The sequence below is a fragment of the Pipistrellus kuhlii genome, unplaced genomic scaffold (genome assembly GCF_014108245.1).
Source record: "Pipistrellus kuhlii isolate mPipKuh1 unplaced genomic scaffold, mPipKuh1.p scaffold_m20_p_2, whole genome shotgun sequence".
Lineage (NCBI taxonomy): Eukaryota > Metazoa > Chordata > Mammalia > Chiroptera > Vespertilionidae > Pipistrellus > Pipistrellus kuhlii.
This window is the reverse complement of record NW_023425515.1, coordinates 182774190-182793661: the sequence shown is the minus strand read 5'-3', so window position 1 is coordinate 182793661 and position 19472 is coordinate 182774190. Positions and strand designations below refer to the sequence as shown.

Below are 19472 nucleotides of genomic sequence, written 5' to 3'. Positions count from 1 at the left end.
CTAGGACGTGTCAGTACGTCATGCCCGGAGGATGTAATTTCATATTATTTTTATTTATTTATACTTAATTAAAATAAATGATATATATATATATATATAATTTATTTATTTATATATAAAGCACAAAGAAAAATACAAAATTAAAAAAAAGAGAAAAGAATACCAACAAAAAAATGGAAACATCGAATTAAAAAATTATAAATTTTACAAACAATTATAAAGATTACAAAAAATATATACCGTCCCTCTCAGGGCGCAACATATATTTCCAGGACGTATTCATACGCCCTACCCGTTCCCGATATTGTTTACGTTTGACATATCAATATTTATATGTCCCGCTTGGTTAACAGGTTTAATGTAATTTTTTTTTTTTTTTTAGTTTCTTATTCCCTTACCCAAACCAGTCAGGTACAGGAACTGGGTTTCCCACAGCAAATCCCTGGCGTTCCCACATTTAAAGATTGCTGTTCTGATTTTCCATAAATGGCATGGCATATAGCACGTTGTTAGTTCGCTGACACTCAGCTGTGAATGATGTCAGCTGGGAGCCCATGGGGTGGGATTCCTGAGTGGCAAGGCTGACTGTATTTCTGCTGTAGCTACAGATCGCCACAGGCAAGGTGCTCCTGATACACTTGCTTGCTGAGCAGATGGAGGAGTGAATGGAGTTCCAGAATGACTGGGTCTCAGTTAGAATCCAAGAACATTGGTGCCCTAAGGGCATAACAGGTGCTGCCCAGAAGCAGCAGGTGGTTCTCTGGTTTAAAGTCTCCCAGAGAAGGGGCCTCCATAGCTTTATGTGGCTCCCGTACAGGGGCAACGGGCTTCATCCTCAGGTCTCAGGGCTAAACCCTTAGGCTTTGCACACGAAGTTGGCTGTGAGCCGGCAGAAAGGTCTAGGTCTAGGCTTATTACTCTCTCTGTCACTGACCATGTTTGTCATCTTGGACAAAGCTGCAAAGCCTGTCCAGCCTGTCCCCTGCCTGGGCCTCAGTCTCTCTGTGTGCAAAGCGAGAGAGCTGAGTTTTATATTGCCACGTTCCCTTCCAATCATCTGGGGCGCTACAGTTCTGTGCCCGGTAAGTCTGGTTCCTCTTAGTCTTGCTGCAGGTACAGCCAGAACATGCTGGCCGAGCCTCACAGACACAAATCTGGGTGATTGTATATGCAAAATGTTATTTTCTAGCAGCCACAGGACCCTAGCCGACGTTGCTCCGTGGTTAGAGTGTTGACCTGCGCACCAAAGGGTGTGGGTTCGATTCCTGGACAAGAGCATGTGCCTGGGTTGCAGGCTCAATTCCTCATGTGGGAAGCAACCATTCAATGTGTCTTTCTCATATCGATGTTTCCCTCTCTCTCTCTCCCTCTCTCTCTCTCTCTCTCTCTCTCTCTCTCTCTCTCTCTCTCTCTCTCTCTTCTGTCTCTCCCTTCCTCCTTTCCACTATCTCTGAAAAAGCAATGGAAAAAATATCCTTGGGTGAGGATTAACAAAAACAAAACAAAACAGAAGCCATGGATACATATTGGTATCCTTTTCTCTGCAGCCTGGAGTTTTAACTCTTTTCCCCTCTGGCTCTTCCCTGAGCTCTCTCTGGTTCTCCATCTCTGTGCCCCTGTAGCTTCCCCTCCCCTCCCCTCTTCTCCTTACCTGGTTATAGGTACAATTCTTCTTCTTGCATTTCTTGCACTGGAAGAGGCCAGTGGTGGTGCCGCCCGTTTTGGCCATCTGGTGCTCACGGATAGCCTCCTGGGTCATGGCGTTCCTCAACTCCCGCAGCTCATCACTGGCCATTTCCTGGAGAGAAACAAGTTTGTCCTTCAGGGCCGGGAGTCCCAGGGGCCCTGCCCCATTCCTGTGTCTAGAGAGCCCGGACAGAGGAGGGGGAACATGCTGGACTGAGAACAAGGAGCTGAGGGGAGGCCTGGACTCCTGGCCCTGCCTCAGCAGCGAAAAGGCCATCCGTTGGGTGGAAGGGGACTCTGGGGGGCCAGGTGCAGAAGGCAAACAGCTTCTGCCCCCGGATCAACACTCGAGGGTACATTTCCTCAGATCTTGTGCTCACCCTGCCTGCCCGGACCTTGGGCACCTGCCTGAACCTTCCTGAACCTTCCTGCTTGAGCTGACTTGATCAGTGACCACCTGGTCTATGATGTTCTCCTTATCCTTTCAGTCCAGATGTGACCCAGGCCTGCCCAAGCTGTGATCACTGCCCAGCCCATTTCGCCTGTGGGAACCTGGTCTCACCAGGACTTGCTGTTGCTGTCACACACCCCCCCCCCCCCAACCCCATCCCCATGCAGGAGCTGAAGCACCTGGGCTCATACCATAACTGCTCACCTGTGAGCGCACCAGAACATCGCTATGTTCCTAGACTCTCCTGTCTTGTGTGTCAACTCACTGCAGACACTCAAGTGTCTGCATTGTCAGGGTCCTTCCTTTCTTTTTTTTCTTTTTCTTTTTTAAAAAAATATATTTTATTGATTTTTCACAGAGAGGAAGAGAGAGGGATAGAGAGTTAGAAACATCAATGAGAGAGAGAATCATCAATCAACTGCCTCCTGCACAACCCCCTCCGGGGATGTGCCCGCAACCAAGGTACATGCCCTTGACAGGAATCGAACCTGGGACCCCTCAATCTGCAGGCCGACGCTCTATCCACTGAGCCAAACCAGTCCTGGTGGTCCTTCCTTTCTTTATCCTTCTCCCTGGCCAGTTGACTGCCCTTAAACCTCTGCCAGATGAGAACAGAGAGGGGGGCACTCAAACCAGAGAGAGTTCTTTCTAGTGAAGGCTGGTGTTGGGGGAGGAGGGCAGCAGAGGCTGATGCTAAAATGAGTGAGGATTCGGGAATGGCTCAACATTTCCACTGTTGCTTTCCAACTGGACTCCTTACACATGGAGGGCAGAGCGGGCACACAGGTCCTATGGTTTTAGTGACCACTAAATCTAACGCGGACACTCAAGTGTCCGCATTGTCAGGGTCCTTCCTTGACAATAACCACTGTGTTATAACCACTTGGGCTTCTTGTCAAAATGCAGATTCCTATGAACCCAACACTCGAAGGGCAGGCCAAGGAATATGCATTTCTGCTAGTGTCCCCAAGCTACTCTGGTGCACGCAATTGTTTAAATGCTACTGCGTTAAATTCAAGGAATAGGTTCTAACCAGCAATAGGGTAAAGCACGTCGGTCAAGGCCACATAAGCAAAAAGCAGCTGATTTTAATTTGGGGGCGATTTCTCAGAACATAAGGCATTCGTCCATTCAAAACCTATGGGATGCTAATTTATTGAATGTCTTTCAGTGCACTGGTGTGCTGGTAAACTGGGTTTGACCATAGGGGTGGCTGATTTGTAGCATTTATCAGTTTCCATAGTTAAATATTTCCACCAGGGCCAATTTCAAGCAACTAATGTGGACACCACTGAATGCAGAGCTGGGAGTAGCTACACATAATCATGTCTCTTGAGCTGGTTGGAGCTGGTTTCAGAACACCACTGCCTCTGAGCCCTCAGGACTCAGATAAGGTTTGGTTCCTATCCCCAGGCAATGCTAATCTGGTACAGTAGCCTAGCATTTACACAAGATAGCAGATAGCCTATGAAGTATTAAAACAAAGGTATGGCCGAAACCGGTTTGGCTCAGTTGAAAGAGTGTCAGCCTGCAGACTGAAGGGTCCTGGTTTGATTCCGGTCAAGAGCATGTACATTGGTTGCGGCAGCTGATCGATGACTCTCTCTCATTGATGTTTCTAACTCTCTCCCTCCTCTCTGTAAAAAATCAATAAAATATATTGGGAAACAAAACACAAAAAAACAAAGGTATGCATAATGCAGGGAAAGTCCTCCCCACCCCCAGTGTGGGGTTAACTGCTTGGGGGCAGAAAAGACACATTAAAGAAACTGACACCTTAACTCAGTGGTCCGGCAAACTGCGGCTCTTGAGCTGTGTTTTGCTGCTCTGTTGACTAATGAGTTTGCCAACCACTGCCTTAACTAATCTTGAAAGAATAGACATAGCGAATAGTCCATGCAAAAATTCAGAGGACACCCTGGCCAGTGTTGCTCAGTGGTTGAGCATTTAACCTATGTCCAGGAGGTCCAGGTTCGATGCCTGGTCAGGACACATGCCTGACTTGTGGGTTTGGTCTCCAGAGTGTGGCATGCAGAAGGCAGCCAATGATGCTCTCTCATCATTGATGTTTCTCCGCCCCGCGCCCCCCCCCCCCCCCCCCGCTCTCTCCTTCTCCCGTCCTCTCTTAAATCAATAAAAATATATATATATATTTTTAAAAGAAATGAGCTGAAACCAGTTTGGCTCAGTGGACAGGGCATGTACCTTGGTTGTGAGCCCATTCCCAGTGCGGGGGTGGGGGGTACAGGAAACAGCTGATTTGTGTTTCTTTCTCATCGATGTTTCTAACTATCCCTCTCCCTTCCTCTCTGTAAAAAATCAATAAAATATATATTTTTTTAAAAAGGAAAAAAGAAATGAAACATAAAAAAAGATCAATAACTTGTTTGGGGAAGGGTACACAGAGCGGGGCTCAGAGCGAGGAGTGTGGGAGACATGGCTGGGGGTCAGATTGTAGAACGACAGTCTCGTGTGCCACCTAAGGAATAAAAACAGAAAAACATTCTATCCACTCCCCCACCAATCCATTCACCTCGCTCTGCCCTGACTCAGTGAGCAGACAAAAATCCCTGTCCTTGCGGGAATGACAGCATGTCCCTCCACGGTTCTAATGGGTACCTATCTCAGACTCTACTCGATTCTTTGACATGTCTGGTTAGAGAGGAAAAGAGAGGAAGAAAGAGGGAATCAGCTGGACAAGGAAAGAGACACAAAAAGGGAGTTAGGGAGACAGGATGCGGAGAGGGACATGGGTCCACATGGGCCTCCCCTGTCCTGGACCTTCCCTGACAGCACCTCCCCGTCCTCTGAGCCCAGCCCTGCACGCAGCTCACACTCAGCCGTCACTTTTCTTATTGGAGCGAAAACGGTCCCATCGTTCTTAGAGAAACCTCCTGCCTGGAGCAAAAGGTGACCTAGGAAGATCTCCTTGGCATCCATATTGGCTGGGCTGCTGGCAGGGGTTCCCTGGCAGTGGGCCCTGGCAGTTCCTTGTGGAGGGCCTGCTGGATTCCCGGCCTGCTCCCCTGGTCTGCTCAGCCTCCTTTTGGGCCCGGGTTGATCACCCGGTTCTCTTGGCCTATTCTGGTGAACAGCCCTTGGCCTGAACCCGGTTTCATCCACGTGTCTGGCGTGGCCAGTTGCTTTGCTGGGACTTCTGGGGCTTGTCTCTGGCCTAATCCGGACGCTCAGCTCTGTTCTGACCTCCAGCTTCTGGGAACTTGCTGGGTTTGGCTCAAACTCGCGCCAAGCCTTGCTCCTGGTCCCCCTGGGCTTGGTTTCCCAACATGCTCTGGAATGGCCTGTCAGACACTCTCGATAGCATTCCCGCAGCGCACACACAAAGAGAAGCAGCGTGACCCCAGGGTCACGGATGAGAGACGAAGGAATAAACCCAAGGCTGGGTTTCCAGAAAGGTCTCGGCTTTACCGTGCAGGGAAAGGGCATATGCCTAAAGCCAGGCAGGTTGCAATTGTAACTCTGGGCAATAGATTGCTAGCTGCCTAAAGAGATCAGATATTTTATTTATTTATTTATTTATTTATTTATGTAATATATATATATATATATATATATATATATATATATATTATTGATTTCAGAGAGGAAGGGAGGGAGAGAGAAACATCAATGAAGAGAAAGAACCATTGATTGGCTGCCTCCTGCATGCCCCCTTTTGGGGATTGAGCCTGCAATCCAGGCATGTGCCCTTGATGGGAATCGAACACAGGACTTTTCAGTCCTCAGGCTGACGCTCTATCCACTGAGCCAAACCAGCCAGGGCGAGATGAGATGTTTTAAATTAAGCAGAAAGACAATCCTGGTCCACCTGGCCTAGTTCCCATTGTGTCTGAAAGCCCAAAGGTACTATCTTTCTTCTGTTGGGTATTTGAGGAAGTCCCTTAGCTTCCCTCTGTTAGCTTCTCAGAAAAACATACATGCACACTATATAACACACACACAACTTACATATACCACACGTCATACCCTAACCACACACATACTAGTAGACTAAATACACACATACACACACACACACACACACACACACACACACACACGAAGGCCCACTCTTGCCAACAGTTTCAGAGGATTCCCAGAAACCCCCAGGCACACCCAGACTTCAGATGTCATGCATGTCCCCTCCCCTTCTTGGGGGCCACTCCCTTTCCTAGTGCTCAGTGTGCCATCCCTGGGTGCCGTGGGGAATCCCTCTGGGAGTTGTGGCAGGAAAGAGTGGCTCAGACCTGAGGATGTGTACAAGACTTCTCCAAGATGGACTTGGCTCTGGGTTTACACCCTCATCTGTCACTTATAAGTTGTTTGTGACTTCAGTTTTCTCATCCATAAAACGAGGTTACTAGCCTGGCCGGCGTGGCTCAGTGGTTGAGCACTGAACTATGAACCAGGAGGTCACAGGTTCGATTCCCAGTCAAGACACATGCACAGATTGGGGACCTGATCCCCGATAGGGAATTTGCAGGAGGCAGCCGATCAATAATTCTCCTCTCATCATTGATATTTTTCTTTCCCTTCCTCTCTGAAATCAATAAAAATATCTATTTAAAAAAACCTAGGATACCATTTCCTCTTTCATAGCATCGTGCCAAGGATTACAGAAAATGGTTGGTGAATGGGCCTATTGTATTCTAATTCTGAGGAGGGCTTTTCACATATTAATCTTCTAAATTCATTTAATGCTTATGAGATAGCTATCATTATTATTCCCATTTTACAAATGAGAAAACTGAGGCACAGAGAGGTTACGTGCCTTGCCTAAGATTACATAGCTAAGAGGCAGAAGCAGAATTCAAACCCAAACAGGCTTGTTCCTTTTTCCTTTCCTTACTGACTCTTTTAAGCTGGAGCAATCCTTCCTTCCTCTCAGTCCCCACAATGCCTCTGTCATGGCGCTCACCACCTGTTTTACACACACTTGTAAGTGTATCAGTCTCCCCACCTTGGACTGTGCTCCGTGTAGACAGAGACTCTTGTTCTGGCTTGGGCCCAGAGCTGGGTAATGGGCTTCAGGCAGAGGGGGAGGCAGATAACTGAACAGTGAAGAGTGGGCACTCTGAGACCCAACAGCTCGCCTCCTGGCTTGAATATTTTCTATTAGATGTGAGTATAGGCAAATCCGTTAACTCCTCTGAGCCTCAGCCTCCTCATCTGTAAACATTCCCACCTTAGGTGTGAAGATAGAATTGGCCAGTGTGTCTAAAGTGCTCGGTGCAATGCCTACTATGTATTAGCCATGTTCACCATCCTTATGGTCCAGAGGCCTTGAGAGACTGAGAGTCTGAGATGGTCTGACTGTAAGAGCTCCCTGGCTCATCTTTTTTTTTTTTTTTTTTTTTTAATGTTTTATTGATTTTTTTTTTACAGAGAGGAAGGGAGACGTATGGGGAGTTAGAAACATTGATGAGAGAGAAACATCGATCAGCTGCCTCCTGCACACTCCTTACTGGGGATGTGCCCGCAACCAAGGTACATGCCCTTGACTGGAATCGAACCTGGGACCTTTCAGTCTGCAGGCCGACACTCTATCCACTGAGCCAAACCCGTTAGGGCTCCCTGGCTCAGCTTTATGGAGTCACAAGCCACTGCCTCTCAAACTTGGACAAAGCTGGAGGGGCCTGGCCTCCCACCACACTCTGCAGAGGTCCCAGCCTGGCCCTCACCTCTGCTGTCATCTTGGCAATGAGGCCGGTGGAGATGGCCCCACTGAGCACGTTCCGCCGCAGGCCGGGGTTCCGGGGGTCCTTGAGGTTGCTGATGCGGCTGCGCACGCGGTTCCGGTACTTCATGTCTGTGCTCTTGAGCTCCTGGTAGATATGTGACATGGTCAAGGGCCTGCCAGCTACTCACAGAGGGGAGGATGGGGATCCTCTCCCGGAAGCCTGAGGAGAGCCAGGGCTATCTCCTCTCCTTGGACTTGTGCAGGGGTTGGCACTTCTGTGGCATTTGAGGGAATTTCAGTAGGCATTTGGGGTCACCATGTGTCGGGGACGGGAAACAGCCTCTAAGGTTATGGCAAGCACTGCGGTGTCCGGGATTCCAGGAATGGGCACCCCAGGTTTGTCTGAGCCTCTTGTATGACCTCAGGTGATTCACGTGACCTCTTTGTGCCTCAGTTTCCTCATTTATAACATACGGGGCTGTTATGAGGATTCAGCAATCAAAGCTACATGATTCACTAGCATGGTACTTGGAACATAGCAAGAATTCAACATTTAGGGGCTGTTCAGATGATGATGATGATGACCTGGGGGTTGTGAGTCCAGCTGGCAGAGAAAAACAAGATAGGAGGCACAGGTTGGAGGCTCTAAGAATACTGCGATAAATAAATAAATAGCTGAGCCTTGTGCAACCCAGTGCCCCCCATTCTCAGTTATCCCCTGGAACCTACTTTGGGAATTGCTGGTCCTCAGCAGATGAGGAAGCTGAGGCTGAGGAAGAATGCAGGCCCTCGCTCAAGGTCACAGGGCACATTCCCGGCAGAGCCGGGGCTGGATGCCAGAGCCCCTCCTCAAGGCCATGCTCTCGGCTCAGCCAGCAGGAAGCTGCCCGTGGCCACGGACCACAGTGACGGCTCTGTCCAGATGCTGCGTCCCCGACAGACCTTCCACTCCCTCCCCTGGAGCAGCTCAGGGAACGCAGCCCAGTGTGCTCCGTCTCCTAAGCCAAGGAGCCTCAGGGAGATGAGGCCTCTGCTGGGGAGAGCCAGAGACAGAGAGAGGCTGCGGGGAATGGAGGGAAATGAAGACCGCTGACTGCCTTGGGAAGGAAGGTGGTATTCTTTCTGTTTTTGTTTTAATGTTGTTTGTACAATAAACACGTAAAAAGCAAGAATGTGCCACAACGCTCTGGAAAGCCAACACATATGTTTAAAAATCTGCGTTTGGGATTCCTGGAGGCGTGGAAGGGCTCCTGGAGGCATGGAAGGGCTCCTGTGGGGACAGGAGCGCTGGCAGTATTTCCACCGGCTTCTTCCCGACTATCTCCCAGGATCACAGGGGAGGACAAGGGAGAGCAGAGCGGGACCTGGGGCCACCGACCCCTCCAAGGAGCACACGGGAGCCCCACAGCTCCCATTTCGTCCAGGGTCACTCTGGAGAGGACACGGGGTCGATGCAGCTCTGATTTCCTCTCCTTTAGTGACCGACACTCAGGAGGAAGAAAGCACAGGGGAAAGGCCAGCGGAACGAGCTACTAGGTCACCCACCCTTGTTTCAAACTGGGAAGGGACCTGCGTGGAGGGACGAGGGTTCCAGAGAAGACAAAGAGGAAGCCCATGCTCCGTGTTGTGAGTGAGTTAGAAATTATGAGCACGTACTTGGTGAGATGCTGGGTAGCACAAGGGTGGCTAATAACCAAGTGACGGTGGAGAGAAACTCCCAGAAGAGGTATGGGAGGATGTTAGGGTGGGCCTCAGGCAGGAAGGAGGTGGAAGCAGGCAAGTTTGTTGTCTGCAGGTTGGCCCCCACCCCTCCCTAACCCCAGCTGGCTCCCAAGGAAAGCCCAGGAGGCCTCAGAAGGGTCCCTCACACACAGTGTGACACACTCAGAGGCCCTTTCTCCTGGGGATTCTGTCCGCTTCCCTCCACACCTCCTTGACATGCAGAGCTTTGTCTCCAGTAAAACAAACCCCAGCATTCACTCAGTGGGGCACAGCGCTGAGGGATTTTTCCCTCCAAGAGAGAAATCTTTTGGAGCAATGGGCCCGTATCACACAGGTAGGAGGTCACCTCCTTATGGAAAGACCTCAGAAACCCAAAGACCAAGGTCCTCAGTCCAGCTCTGACATCAGTAGTTCCTGAGCCTCAGTTTCCTCATCTGAGAAATGGAAACAACAGCTCCTGCGTCACAGAGATTGTTGTGAAAAATTAATAGAGGTAGGAAGTGTCAGTTGCCCATCACAGTGCTTGGGACATATTAGGGAGTAAAAAACGGGAGCTGTTATCTTCAGTGGTTGGAAGAGGGGGTTGGGGGGAGGCTGAGTTTGAGAAATGCGGTCCTTCTCTGTCTACTCACCTACTTGAAGTCAAAACTAGGCATGTTATTTATGACATAGTCTGTCTGGCACAGACACTGAGCCTTCAGGTTCTGGAATCACACTTTCTTGGTTCCAATCTCAACTATGTCACTGCTATTTGCTGTGTGAGCTTTGGCAAGTGACTTAATCTCTCTGAGCCTCAGTTTCCTCACCTGTGAAACAGGATTAATGAGGAAACCTACCTCGTGGATTGTTGTCAACACTGAATGACGTACTGCTCATACACAGCTTAGCGTGAGGCTGGTAGGTGCAAGACTTACTACATGTTAGCTAGAATCCAGACCTCCAGGTCAGGGGCAGAGCAGCGGGCTGTCCCGGAGCCCTTTCCCTCCCTGCTCACTGTCGGGGGTCCTCTGTACTTGGGAGACCTGCTGCTGGACAGTCCAGGGACCCACAGCCTTGGCAAAGCTCAAGGATATGATCTTCAATTTCTGATGCCATCTTATCACAGTTGACTCCATAGTCCTTGTAATCATCTAAAAGAGAGTGGTGAACACAGGCATCAGCCAGACATGACCTTGGCAGTGAGACCTGCCTGTACCGAGGACTACCGCATCCTGGACCTCTCCCATGGCACCGAGAAAGGCCACGTCTCATCGGCCCGCGGGAAGCCCTTCCCTCCCCAGCCCTGGCCCAGGCCTCTCACCATCCGCCTTCAAGGCCGCCGAGAGCATCTCCACACACTTATCCCGGACAGAGTCGCCTGTGAGGTAGCAGGGTGCCAGGAGGCAGATGGAGGGGGCAAAGGTGGGGCTCGAGGGGCTGCTGGGCGTTTTGGGGGAGGTCTCTGCTTTCGACTTGCTGCTGTTTGATCTGAGGATGACAATCAGTAATCGACACTGTGATACTGAGCAAATAAAGCATTTATTGAGCAATGATCCCTTTACTATCATAACAAGCCTATGAGGTAGGTACTATTTTAGGTACTTGATTTGGATCATTTCATTTAATTCTCATAACCCCACGGGATTGATACTATTCTTTTCTTTTTTTCTTTTTTTTTTTTATACTCAACTGACCTCAAACAAACCATGACTAGCTACAGTACTAATACGAAGTTAACATGCAAACTGCTTTCTGTGGGTTTTTAAAAATATGTTTTTATTGATTTAAGAGAGAGGGAGAGAGAGAGAAACAACAATGAGAGAATTATCGATCGGCTGCCTCCTGCACGCCCCCACCTGGGGATCAAGCTCGAAACCTGGGATCAAACCAGTGGCCTCTTGGTTCATGGGTCAAGGTGCAACCACTGAGCCACACTGGCTGGGCTAAAGATGCATATTAAATAATGATACTCAGGTCACACATCTGGAAACCAGTAGAACCAGAATGAAAACCCAGGCAGTGAACTCTGGTACCCTGGCTCTTAACCTACCACTGTGCTCTATTGGCTACAGAACAGTGTAACAATGCCAAAAACTATACTGAGTGGCCAGATTATTATGATTTCTGAACGCATAATAATCTGGCATATATATATATATAATTATAGGCCCGGTGCACAGCCTGGCCAGGGGGAGGGGACACGGGCAGTTGGCTGGCCTGCCGGCTGGTCAAACTCCTGGATGAGGGGACAATTTGCATATTAGCCTTTTATTATATAAAATATACACTGAGTGGCCAGATTATTATGCATTCAGAAATCATAATAATCTGGCCACTCATTGTATATCCATTAGGAACTGGAAGAGCTTCTCTCTCTCTCTCTTTCTCTTTCTCTCTCTCTCTCTGCTCTCATTGAATAATTTTTTACTCATTCAATAAATATTTCAATAAATATTAATTAGGCACCTATTCTCAGGTACTGTGCTGAGAAGAAGGGATAAAGCAGACAAGGCAAGGCAGAAAAGCTCCCTCCCTCAGGGAGCTTATAGTCTACTGCATAGAGAGGGTACCGCCATTTAAGAGCGCTGGCTCTTACCATGTACCAGGAACAGTGCCAGGCACTGTAGGAGCGCTTTCTAATTTAATCCTCACAGCAGCCCTAGGAGGTAAATACTGTTACTGTCCCCATTCGCAGCCGAGGAAACAAACCTAGAGGTATATCACTTGAGATATGAACTCAGGCCTGTCTGATTCCAACCCTAACACTCTTTTTTTAAAAAGCATGTTTTTATTGATTTTGTAGAGAAAGAGAAGAAGGGCGAGGGAGGGAGAGAGGGAGAGGGAGAGGGAGAGGGAGAGGGAGAGGGAGAGGGAGAGGGAGAGGGAGAGGGAGAGGGAGAGGAGAGGGAGAGAGAGAGAGAGAGAGAGAGAGAGAGAGAGAGAGAGAGAGAGAGAGAGAGAGAGAGAGAGAGAGAAACACCAATCCGATGTTTCCTACATGCCCCCTACTGGGGGTTGAGCCCACAACCCAGGCATGTGCCCTGACTGGGAATCGAACTGGCAACCTCCTGGTTCATGGGACAATGCTCGACCAACGGAGCTGCACCTGCTGGGCTAATGGCTTCCAGTTATTTTCAGCATGAAGTCACACTCCTCATCCTGGCTGCCCAGTGCCCCCACATCTGGCCCCTGCCTGCCCTCAACAGGATCTCATGCTGAGCTCCCCTCATGTTCACTGAAGCCTCGACTGCCCTCCAGCTTTCTGTTCCCTAAACACACCTGTCCTCTCACCACAGGGCCTTTGCACAAATGGCCCCTCCTCCCAGGAGGTCCCTCCTCCAGCTTTTCGCTGGTTCTTTCCCACCAGTCAGGCCTCTGCTCAAATACCACATTCTCAGGGAGGCCTTCCTTCCCTGACCTCCCAGCCAAGTAGACTGTCTCTGCCCTATAACTCTCTAGCACATGACCCAATTTCTGGCATTCATGGCACATATCCAAGTCTATAATTAGCTTGTTTATGTGTTTATAAACATTGCCTGCTTTCATCTCCAGAATACAGGCTCCATCGTATAGGAGCCCCATTGGCTGGTTCACCGCTGTCTTCCAGCACCTTTAACGGTGCTCTAGGGAGGCAGTTGGTGAAGTTTGTTGATGAACAAATACAGAATGAGTTGAGGGAGCTGGCCACAGAGAGATGCAAGGTGCATTCAACAGGTTTAGGCAGAGATGAGCTGAGTGGGGGGACAGGTCCTCTTTGGAAGGCCAGTGACTTAAGAGAAGGGTCTCTCTCTGAGCCATTGTCTGTCAACAACCATGACCTGGATTCAACTGTGGTGGCGTTCCAGATTCTTCCTGGTGTTGCCCCTCATGGACCTACGTGCCCCATCACTACATCCTCAATGTCTAGGACTCAGCAATGGGGAACCTGGGGATGCTGCTCAGAAGAGGACATGACAGCAAGCAAGGACAATAACATTGCCATGTAGGGAATGCCTACACCGAGGTGGTGTATTTATTCAGGACCCAGGCTCCAAAGCCAAACTCCCAGGTTCAAGGCCTGACAGCACCACTTTGTAGCTATGTGGCTTCTCCTCTAGGTGGCTCAGTTTTCTCTCATGTAAAATGGGGATAACAATACTACCCATCTTATGGAGTTGTTAGGAGGATTAAAGCACCTAAGAGAATTCTAGTAACAAAGTATTAGGCAATTTACATAGGTAACCACATTAAGTGTGAGTTATGTTTAGTTAGTACTAAATGTTTAAAACTGGGAGTTTCATATGACAATCTAGATGTCCAGTTTCCCTTAGTTAATGTTTAGTTAATGTTTAGTTAGTACTAAACATTATGTATTGAGCACTTACATGGAGTAGGAACAGTGCTGAGCATTTCAGTACCTCCTTTGATTTTCACATAACCTTAAAAGGGTGTCATAGTTATCCCTATTTGACAGGTCAGTAGACTGAGGCTCAGAGATGAACTGACTTGTCCAAGGTCATCCAACTAGCAAATGGCAGAGTCACACTGCAAATCTAGGTCTGTCTGCCTTCCAAATGCTTTCAATATATCTCACTTTGTTTCTAAAAGGCAGAGTTTTCCAGAATCCCTTTACCTGGGCAAGGCCAGGCTGATTATTGACATTTTTCTCACCTTCCCAGCAGGGGATTCCCAGCCCCTGTGCCTCCTCTTGGCAAGGCGCTGGCTGGTTGGCTGGAATTTGTTGCTAGGTTGCATTTCGGGCAGCCATGCTCATTTTGCTTTCAATGCACAGAACTGGGATCTGAGTCCAATTGCAGAGAGGGTGGAGGTAGGGGTGGGATTAATCAGAGCGTCCTTCTGCTTCCCGAGTGTGTCAGTGTCTGCACCAGTCTGTGGTCTGATACCAACCATTAAGTGCTTAGAAAATCCATCCACTCCAGGTCAGAGCAGAGGCTCCAGGAGACCTGTCTCGCTGCTCTGGCACGCCACCTCGAGGGTGTTTCAGGTACTGCACCGCCAAGCGCCTGGGACTTTTAGGTGCAAACCAGCTGGGCCTGGCCCTAGCAGCGTTCTTCCCTGACACAGGGGTCTGCTCCCCGTTATTCCAGCTGCCGTCCCAGAGCATCATGCTCACTCATTCTGCCACAGCTTTGCATGTGCCATTTCCTCTCTCTGAGATGCCCTCTCTTTGCCTATCTACGAGGCAAACTCCTATTCATTCGTCTATCCATTTTCAGCCCAAATACTCTCTCTTCCATGAAGTCTTTTTGGACTTCCTTTAAAAAACATCTTCTATTTTAATATGTTTTTAAGATTTTAGAGAGAGAGGAAGTGAGAGGGAAGCAGAGAGAGAGGTGGGGGAGAGAGAAACTAAATCTGAAACCTGGGTATGTGTCCTGACTAGGAAATGAACCAGTGACCCTTCGGTGCACAGGGTGACTCTCAACCAACTGAGCCACGCCGGCCAGGGCACCTTTGACTTCTCAAATCATAACGGAACACTCTTCCCATGTTCCCATTGTGTGTTATATCTTCAAAAAACAGTTATTTTGGCGTCTGCCTCTACACTAGTAATTAAGCTGCAGGATGGCAGAGATCATGAGTTTAAATCTTTGTCTGGCCTTAGAGGTTCCAAACTGGAAGGCTACAAATACACTGTGTTTGCCCTATTGTGTCTTAGAAAAAGGTGAATATGCTGCCAATATTTAAAGCTGGGAGCCTCATATGACAACCTAGATGTCCAGTTTCCCTTAAAAAGCTGCAGGACATGGCACAGTGGGTCTGCATGTCCACAGAGCAACAACCAGCTGGAGTGGTGGGTGCCCCCTACAGATGGGCTGGCCCTCTCCATTTTGCCCTAGTCCCCAGGAGTCCCCAGGGTGTGTACATGCCCTTGACCCCTGAAGGATGTTGCTTGTAGAGTAAGAGCTCAGCAAATGTGTACGCTGGATGGATGCTTGTATGTATGCATGCATGGAAGAGAAAGAGAGTGCAGGAAACAGTCTGGGTAGGGGATAAAGTGAATTTACAAGACTTGCTCCTGGCCCTTTGGGTTGCCTGCCCCCAATACTGAACCAGCAGGAAATGACACAACGGCTGGAAGGACAAACACCTTCTATTTGACCTTCAGGAAAAGCGTTCATGATGGGAGGGAGCCAAGAGACTTCAGGGCTACAGGCAAGGTCAGGAGAGGAGAGGAGGCATAAATCCCTCCACAAATGTTGAATGTCATATTATAGCCTCACACCCAGAACTGGGTGAGTGGCCAGTGTTTCCTTCTGGGACAGGACAAGCCTTCAGGATGCCCTTCACGTTCCAAGATGTTAAGCATCTCTGACCCTAAACATCTAAATGCTGGGGTGTTCCTTCCCCATTCCCATTACGGACAGGATATGGGTGTGCCCACCTGCCCTTCTCTCCCCTCCCCCCTCCCCCCAGTCCATATATTGAAGTCCTACCCACCAATGTGGTTGTATTTGGAGGCAAGGCCTCTTAGAGATAAATAGGTTTAGATGAGGGTGGGGCCCCATGATGGGATTATAGTCCTTCTAGGAAGAGGGAGAGAGGCCTCTCCCCCAATCATGTGCAGACAGAGCAAGAAGCAAGAAGGTGGCTCTCTGCAAGCCAGGAAGAAGGCCTGCACCAGGGATTGAATCAGCTGCCACCTTGACCTTGGACGTCCCTGCCCCGGCACTGTGGTAAATACATGTCTTTTGTGTAAGCCCTGCAGTCCATGGTGTTTTTGACAGCAGCCCGAGCTGTCTAAGATCCCTCCCAAGTCACAGTGACGATCGAAAATGCTGCCATGAATTTCTAAACGAACCTCCGAGGAGGACCACAAGTTTAAGGTCAGGACGGCACTGGGGCCTCCTAGGCCTCCCTCCCTCATGGCAGGTATTGCGAATGGGCCACAGAACGCTCTTCTCCGAGGCAGGATGCAGCCTCAGACTCCGTCCCAGCAGCACTGAGAGCCTTCACTCACCAGCTGGAGCTGGCAGTTGGAACCTGCCGAGACAGCAGCCCCGTCTACCTTTCAGGCCTGTTTCATCCTCAAAAAGCCTTCAACAGGCCCTTGTGGCCATGCTTCTTTTCTCTCCAGCGGCAGTCTTACTGTACATTAGGCCTGAAACAGCTGTGGTCTCCCACTCATAATCACCTGGAAGCCAACTTCACTGTCCCATCTGCTTGTCCCAGCATCCAATCTGGCCCCTGGACCCTCATCATTTGCTTAAATCCACCTCCAAGTCACTTCCCTGCTTCTCCTGCTCTGACCTCTGACCTCCTCCTGGACCACAAGTCACTCCTTTACCCACACTCTCCCAGTAGTGATCTCAGCCAGCTCCAAATGCTAGCCACACACGGACTCTGAAATTTACATTTCCGGCCCAGACTTTCTTCCCAAATTCCCGCCTGGTATACCCTAACCGCTCATGCGCCTTCTCCACCTGGATGCCTGCTATACTCCTCAAACCCAGCAAACCCAAACCTGAACTCTGGACCTCCCACCACATCCTGGTTTACTCAGTCCTCCCCTGTCAACTACTGACAAGCCATCCTTACAGAAGATGCTCAGGTGAAAAGTCTTGGAGTCATCCTGACTTTTTCTCTTGTGCCCCACATCCAATCTGTCAGGGGCCCAACCAGCTCTGCCTTCAGAATGTATCTGGAGTGAAGTCGACCCCTTCTCCCCGCCTGCTGCCACCCTCAGCTACTGTCATATTGTGCCTGAATAATCAAAATTGTTTCCTGCCCTAACTGAACTCTGGCTCAGTGGATGTCGGCCTGTGGACTCAAGGGTCTCAGGTTCGATTCCATCAAGGGCATGTACCTTGGTTGCAGGCACATCCCCAGTAGGAAGTATGCGGGAGGCAGCTGATCGATGTTTCTAACTCTCTATCCCTCCCCCTTCCTCTCTGTAAAAAATCAATAAAAATTATATTTTTAAAAAAAGAGAGAGAAACGTTTCCTGATACTTCCGCCCTGACAATCCATTCTCGGCACCGCAGCCAGAGGGATCTGACACGTTTGATCACATAATTTACAAGCTTAATACCCTCCAGTGGCTCCTGTGTCGAGCCTCCCCCAACTCTCCTCTCGTTTACTGGCTTCAGCCCCACCCGCCACCTCACAGCTCCCTAGGTTTGGAACGACCCCCACATCTGTGCGGCCAATTCCCTCAGCTGCTTAAGGTTTTGCTCAAAGGTCATGTCCTTGGTGAGGGCTCTTCTGCCCACCCATGGCCGTTTCCCCCCAACCCCCTCACCCTGCTCTGTTTTCCACAGCACATGCCACCTTCTAAACTGTTGTATAACTTACTTGTTACATGTGTCTCTGTCTCCCCTCTTAGAATACAGGCCTTGAGGCTGCAGTAATTTTTGTTTCTTTTGTTCAGTGCTTTATCCTTGGCACCTGGAACCGTTCCTGGCACAGAGTAAGCCCTCCACAAATATTTGATGAATGAATGATTTGATGAGATATGCTACTCTGGGGGAGATATCCTATCCAGTTCAGCCCCAAACCAGAGTCCCCACCCCAGGTACAGGCTCTCAAGGCCTGTGTCCTCACTGGGTTCAGCGTCACCTTGAGAATGCGCCCCAGTGATGGGGCAACAGCCACCATGAAGGAGCCCCTTAGTCTTTAAAAAAATATTTATTTATTTAAAAATGTTCAATTAGAGCTTACATTTTAAATAAACCCACTGTTCTCTTTATTGCAAGCAGTCTTATAATCATCATTAGTCAGTACATGCTTTCTTTTTCTTTTTTAATCCTCACCCGAGAATATTTTTCCACTGATTTCTAGGGAGAGTGGAAGACAGAGGGAAAGACAGAGAGAAACAGTGATGTGAGAGAAACACATCGATTGGCTGCCTCCTTCCCGCACGCCCTGAACAGGGCCCAGACCGGGGAGAAACCTGCAAGCGAGGTACGTGCCCTTGACAGGAATCAAATCTGGGACCCTTTGGTCTGCAGGCCGATTCTCTATTCACCAAGCCAAACTGGCTAGAGCCAATTATAGCTTACCTTCAGTGCTCTTTTGTATTAGTTTCAGGTGAACAGCACATGACTAGACAATCATATACTTTACAAAGTGTCGCCCCTGTTATTTCCAGTAGCTCAACTGGCACCATACACCATTATTATAATATTACTGACTATATTTCCCATGCTGTGCTTCATAGTCCCATGACTATTTAATGACTGCCAATTGGTACTTCTCAATCCCTTCATCTTTTTTTTTTTTAAATATATATATTTTATTGATTTCTCACAGAGAAAAAGAGAGAGGGATAGCCAGAAACATCGATGAGAGAGAAACATCGACCAGCCGCCTCCTGCACACTTCCTACCAGGGATGTGCCCGCAACCAATGTACCTGCCCTTGACCGGAATTGAACCTGGGACCTTTCAGTCCGCAGGCCCACGCTCTATCCACTGAGCCAAACCGGTTTCGGCTCCCTTCATCTTTTTCATCCAGTTCCCCAACCTCCCTCCCCTCCCCCTTAGTCTTACTGTGTGGATCCTAGATTTCAGAGGCAACCTAACAGCTAAGGTTTCCTCTTCCCCAGCCTCAGGCTTCCTGCGTTACAGCAGAGAGAGGGACAGAAGCCGAACAGCATCTCTGGGGGGAGAAGTCCATGGCTTCCCTTACCTTTCCAGCGACGGTCTCTTTGGAGAGGAGGTGGCCGAAGACGACTTGGATTCCACAGAGTCTCTCCTGAAAGAAGAGACATCAGAGGTGAGACTCTCTGCCGGGCCAGCATCCGCACAGATCTAGAGAGATCAGAGCTGGGAGAAAGCATCCCGGAGCCATGCCTGCCGGGCGGAGGATGGCAGAGCCCAGCTGGACCGCCGCTCCCGGAGGGGGAGCTCCAGGTGACCGGGCTGCTCACCCTCCCCTCCCCTCCCCTCCATCAGGGCGGCCAGATATGTTACATGTGTTCTGTCATCTGTTACTCATTATGAATGGCTAATT

At 49.3% G+C, this 19472-nt stretch overlaps 1 protein-coding gene across 3 annotated transcripts in view; it reads right to left on the bottom strand.

The window, feature by feature from the left end:
• TCEA3 (transcription elongation factor A3) overlaps positions 1–19472 on the bottom strand; it is a 38475-nt gene that overhangs the window by 3013 nt on the left and 15990 nt on the right. For 2 of the 3 annotated variants that reach the window (XM_036443698.2, XM_036443697.2), the window contains 5 exons: positions 19149–19214; positions 10840–11006; positions 10613–10669; positions 7819–7973; positions 1652–1798 (listed from right to left, as the gene is read on the bottom strand). In XM_036443698.2, coding sequence (XP_036299591.1) covers positions 1652–1798; positions 7819–7973; positions 10613–10669; positions 10840–11006; positions 19149–19214 — 592 coding nt within the window. The remainder of the gene's footprint in view (positions 1–1651; positions 1799–7818; positions 7974–10612; positions 10670–10839; positions 11007–19148; positions 19215–19472) is intronic. The other variant, XM_045585032.1, reaches the window with a different exon arrangement.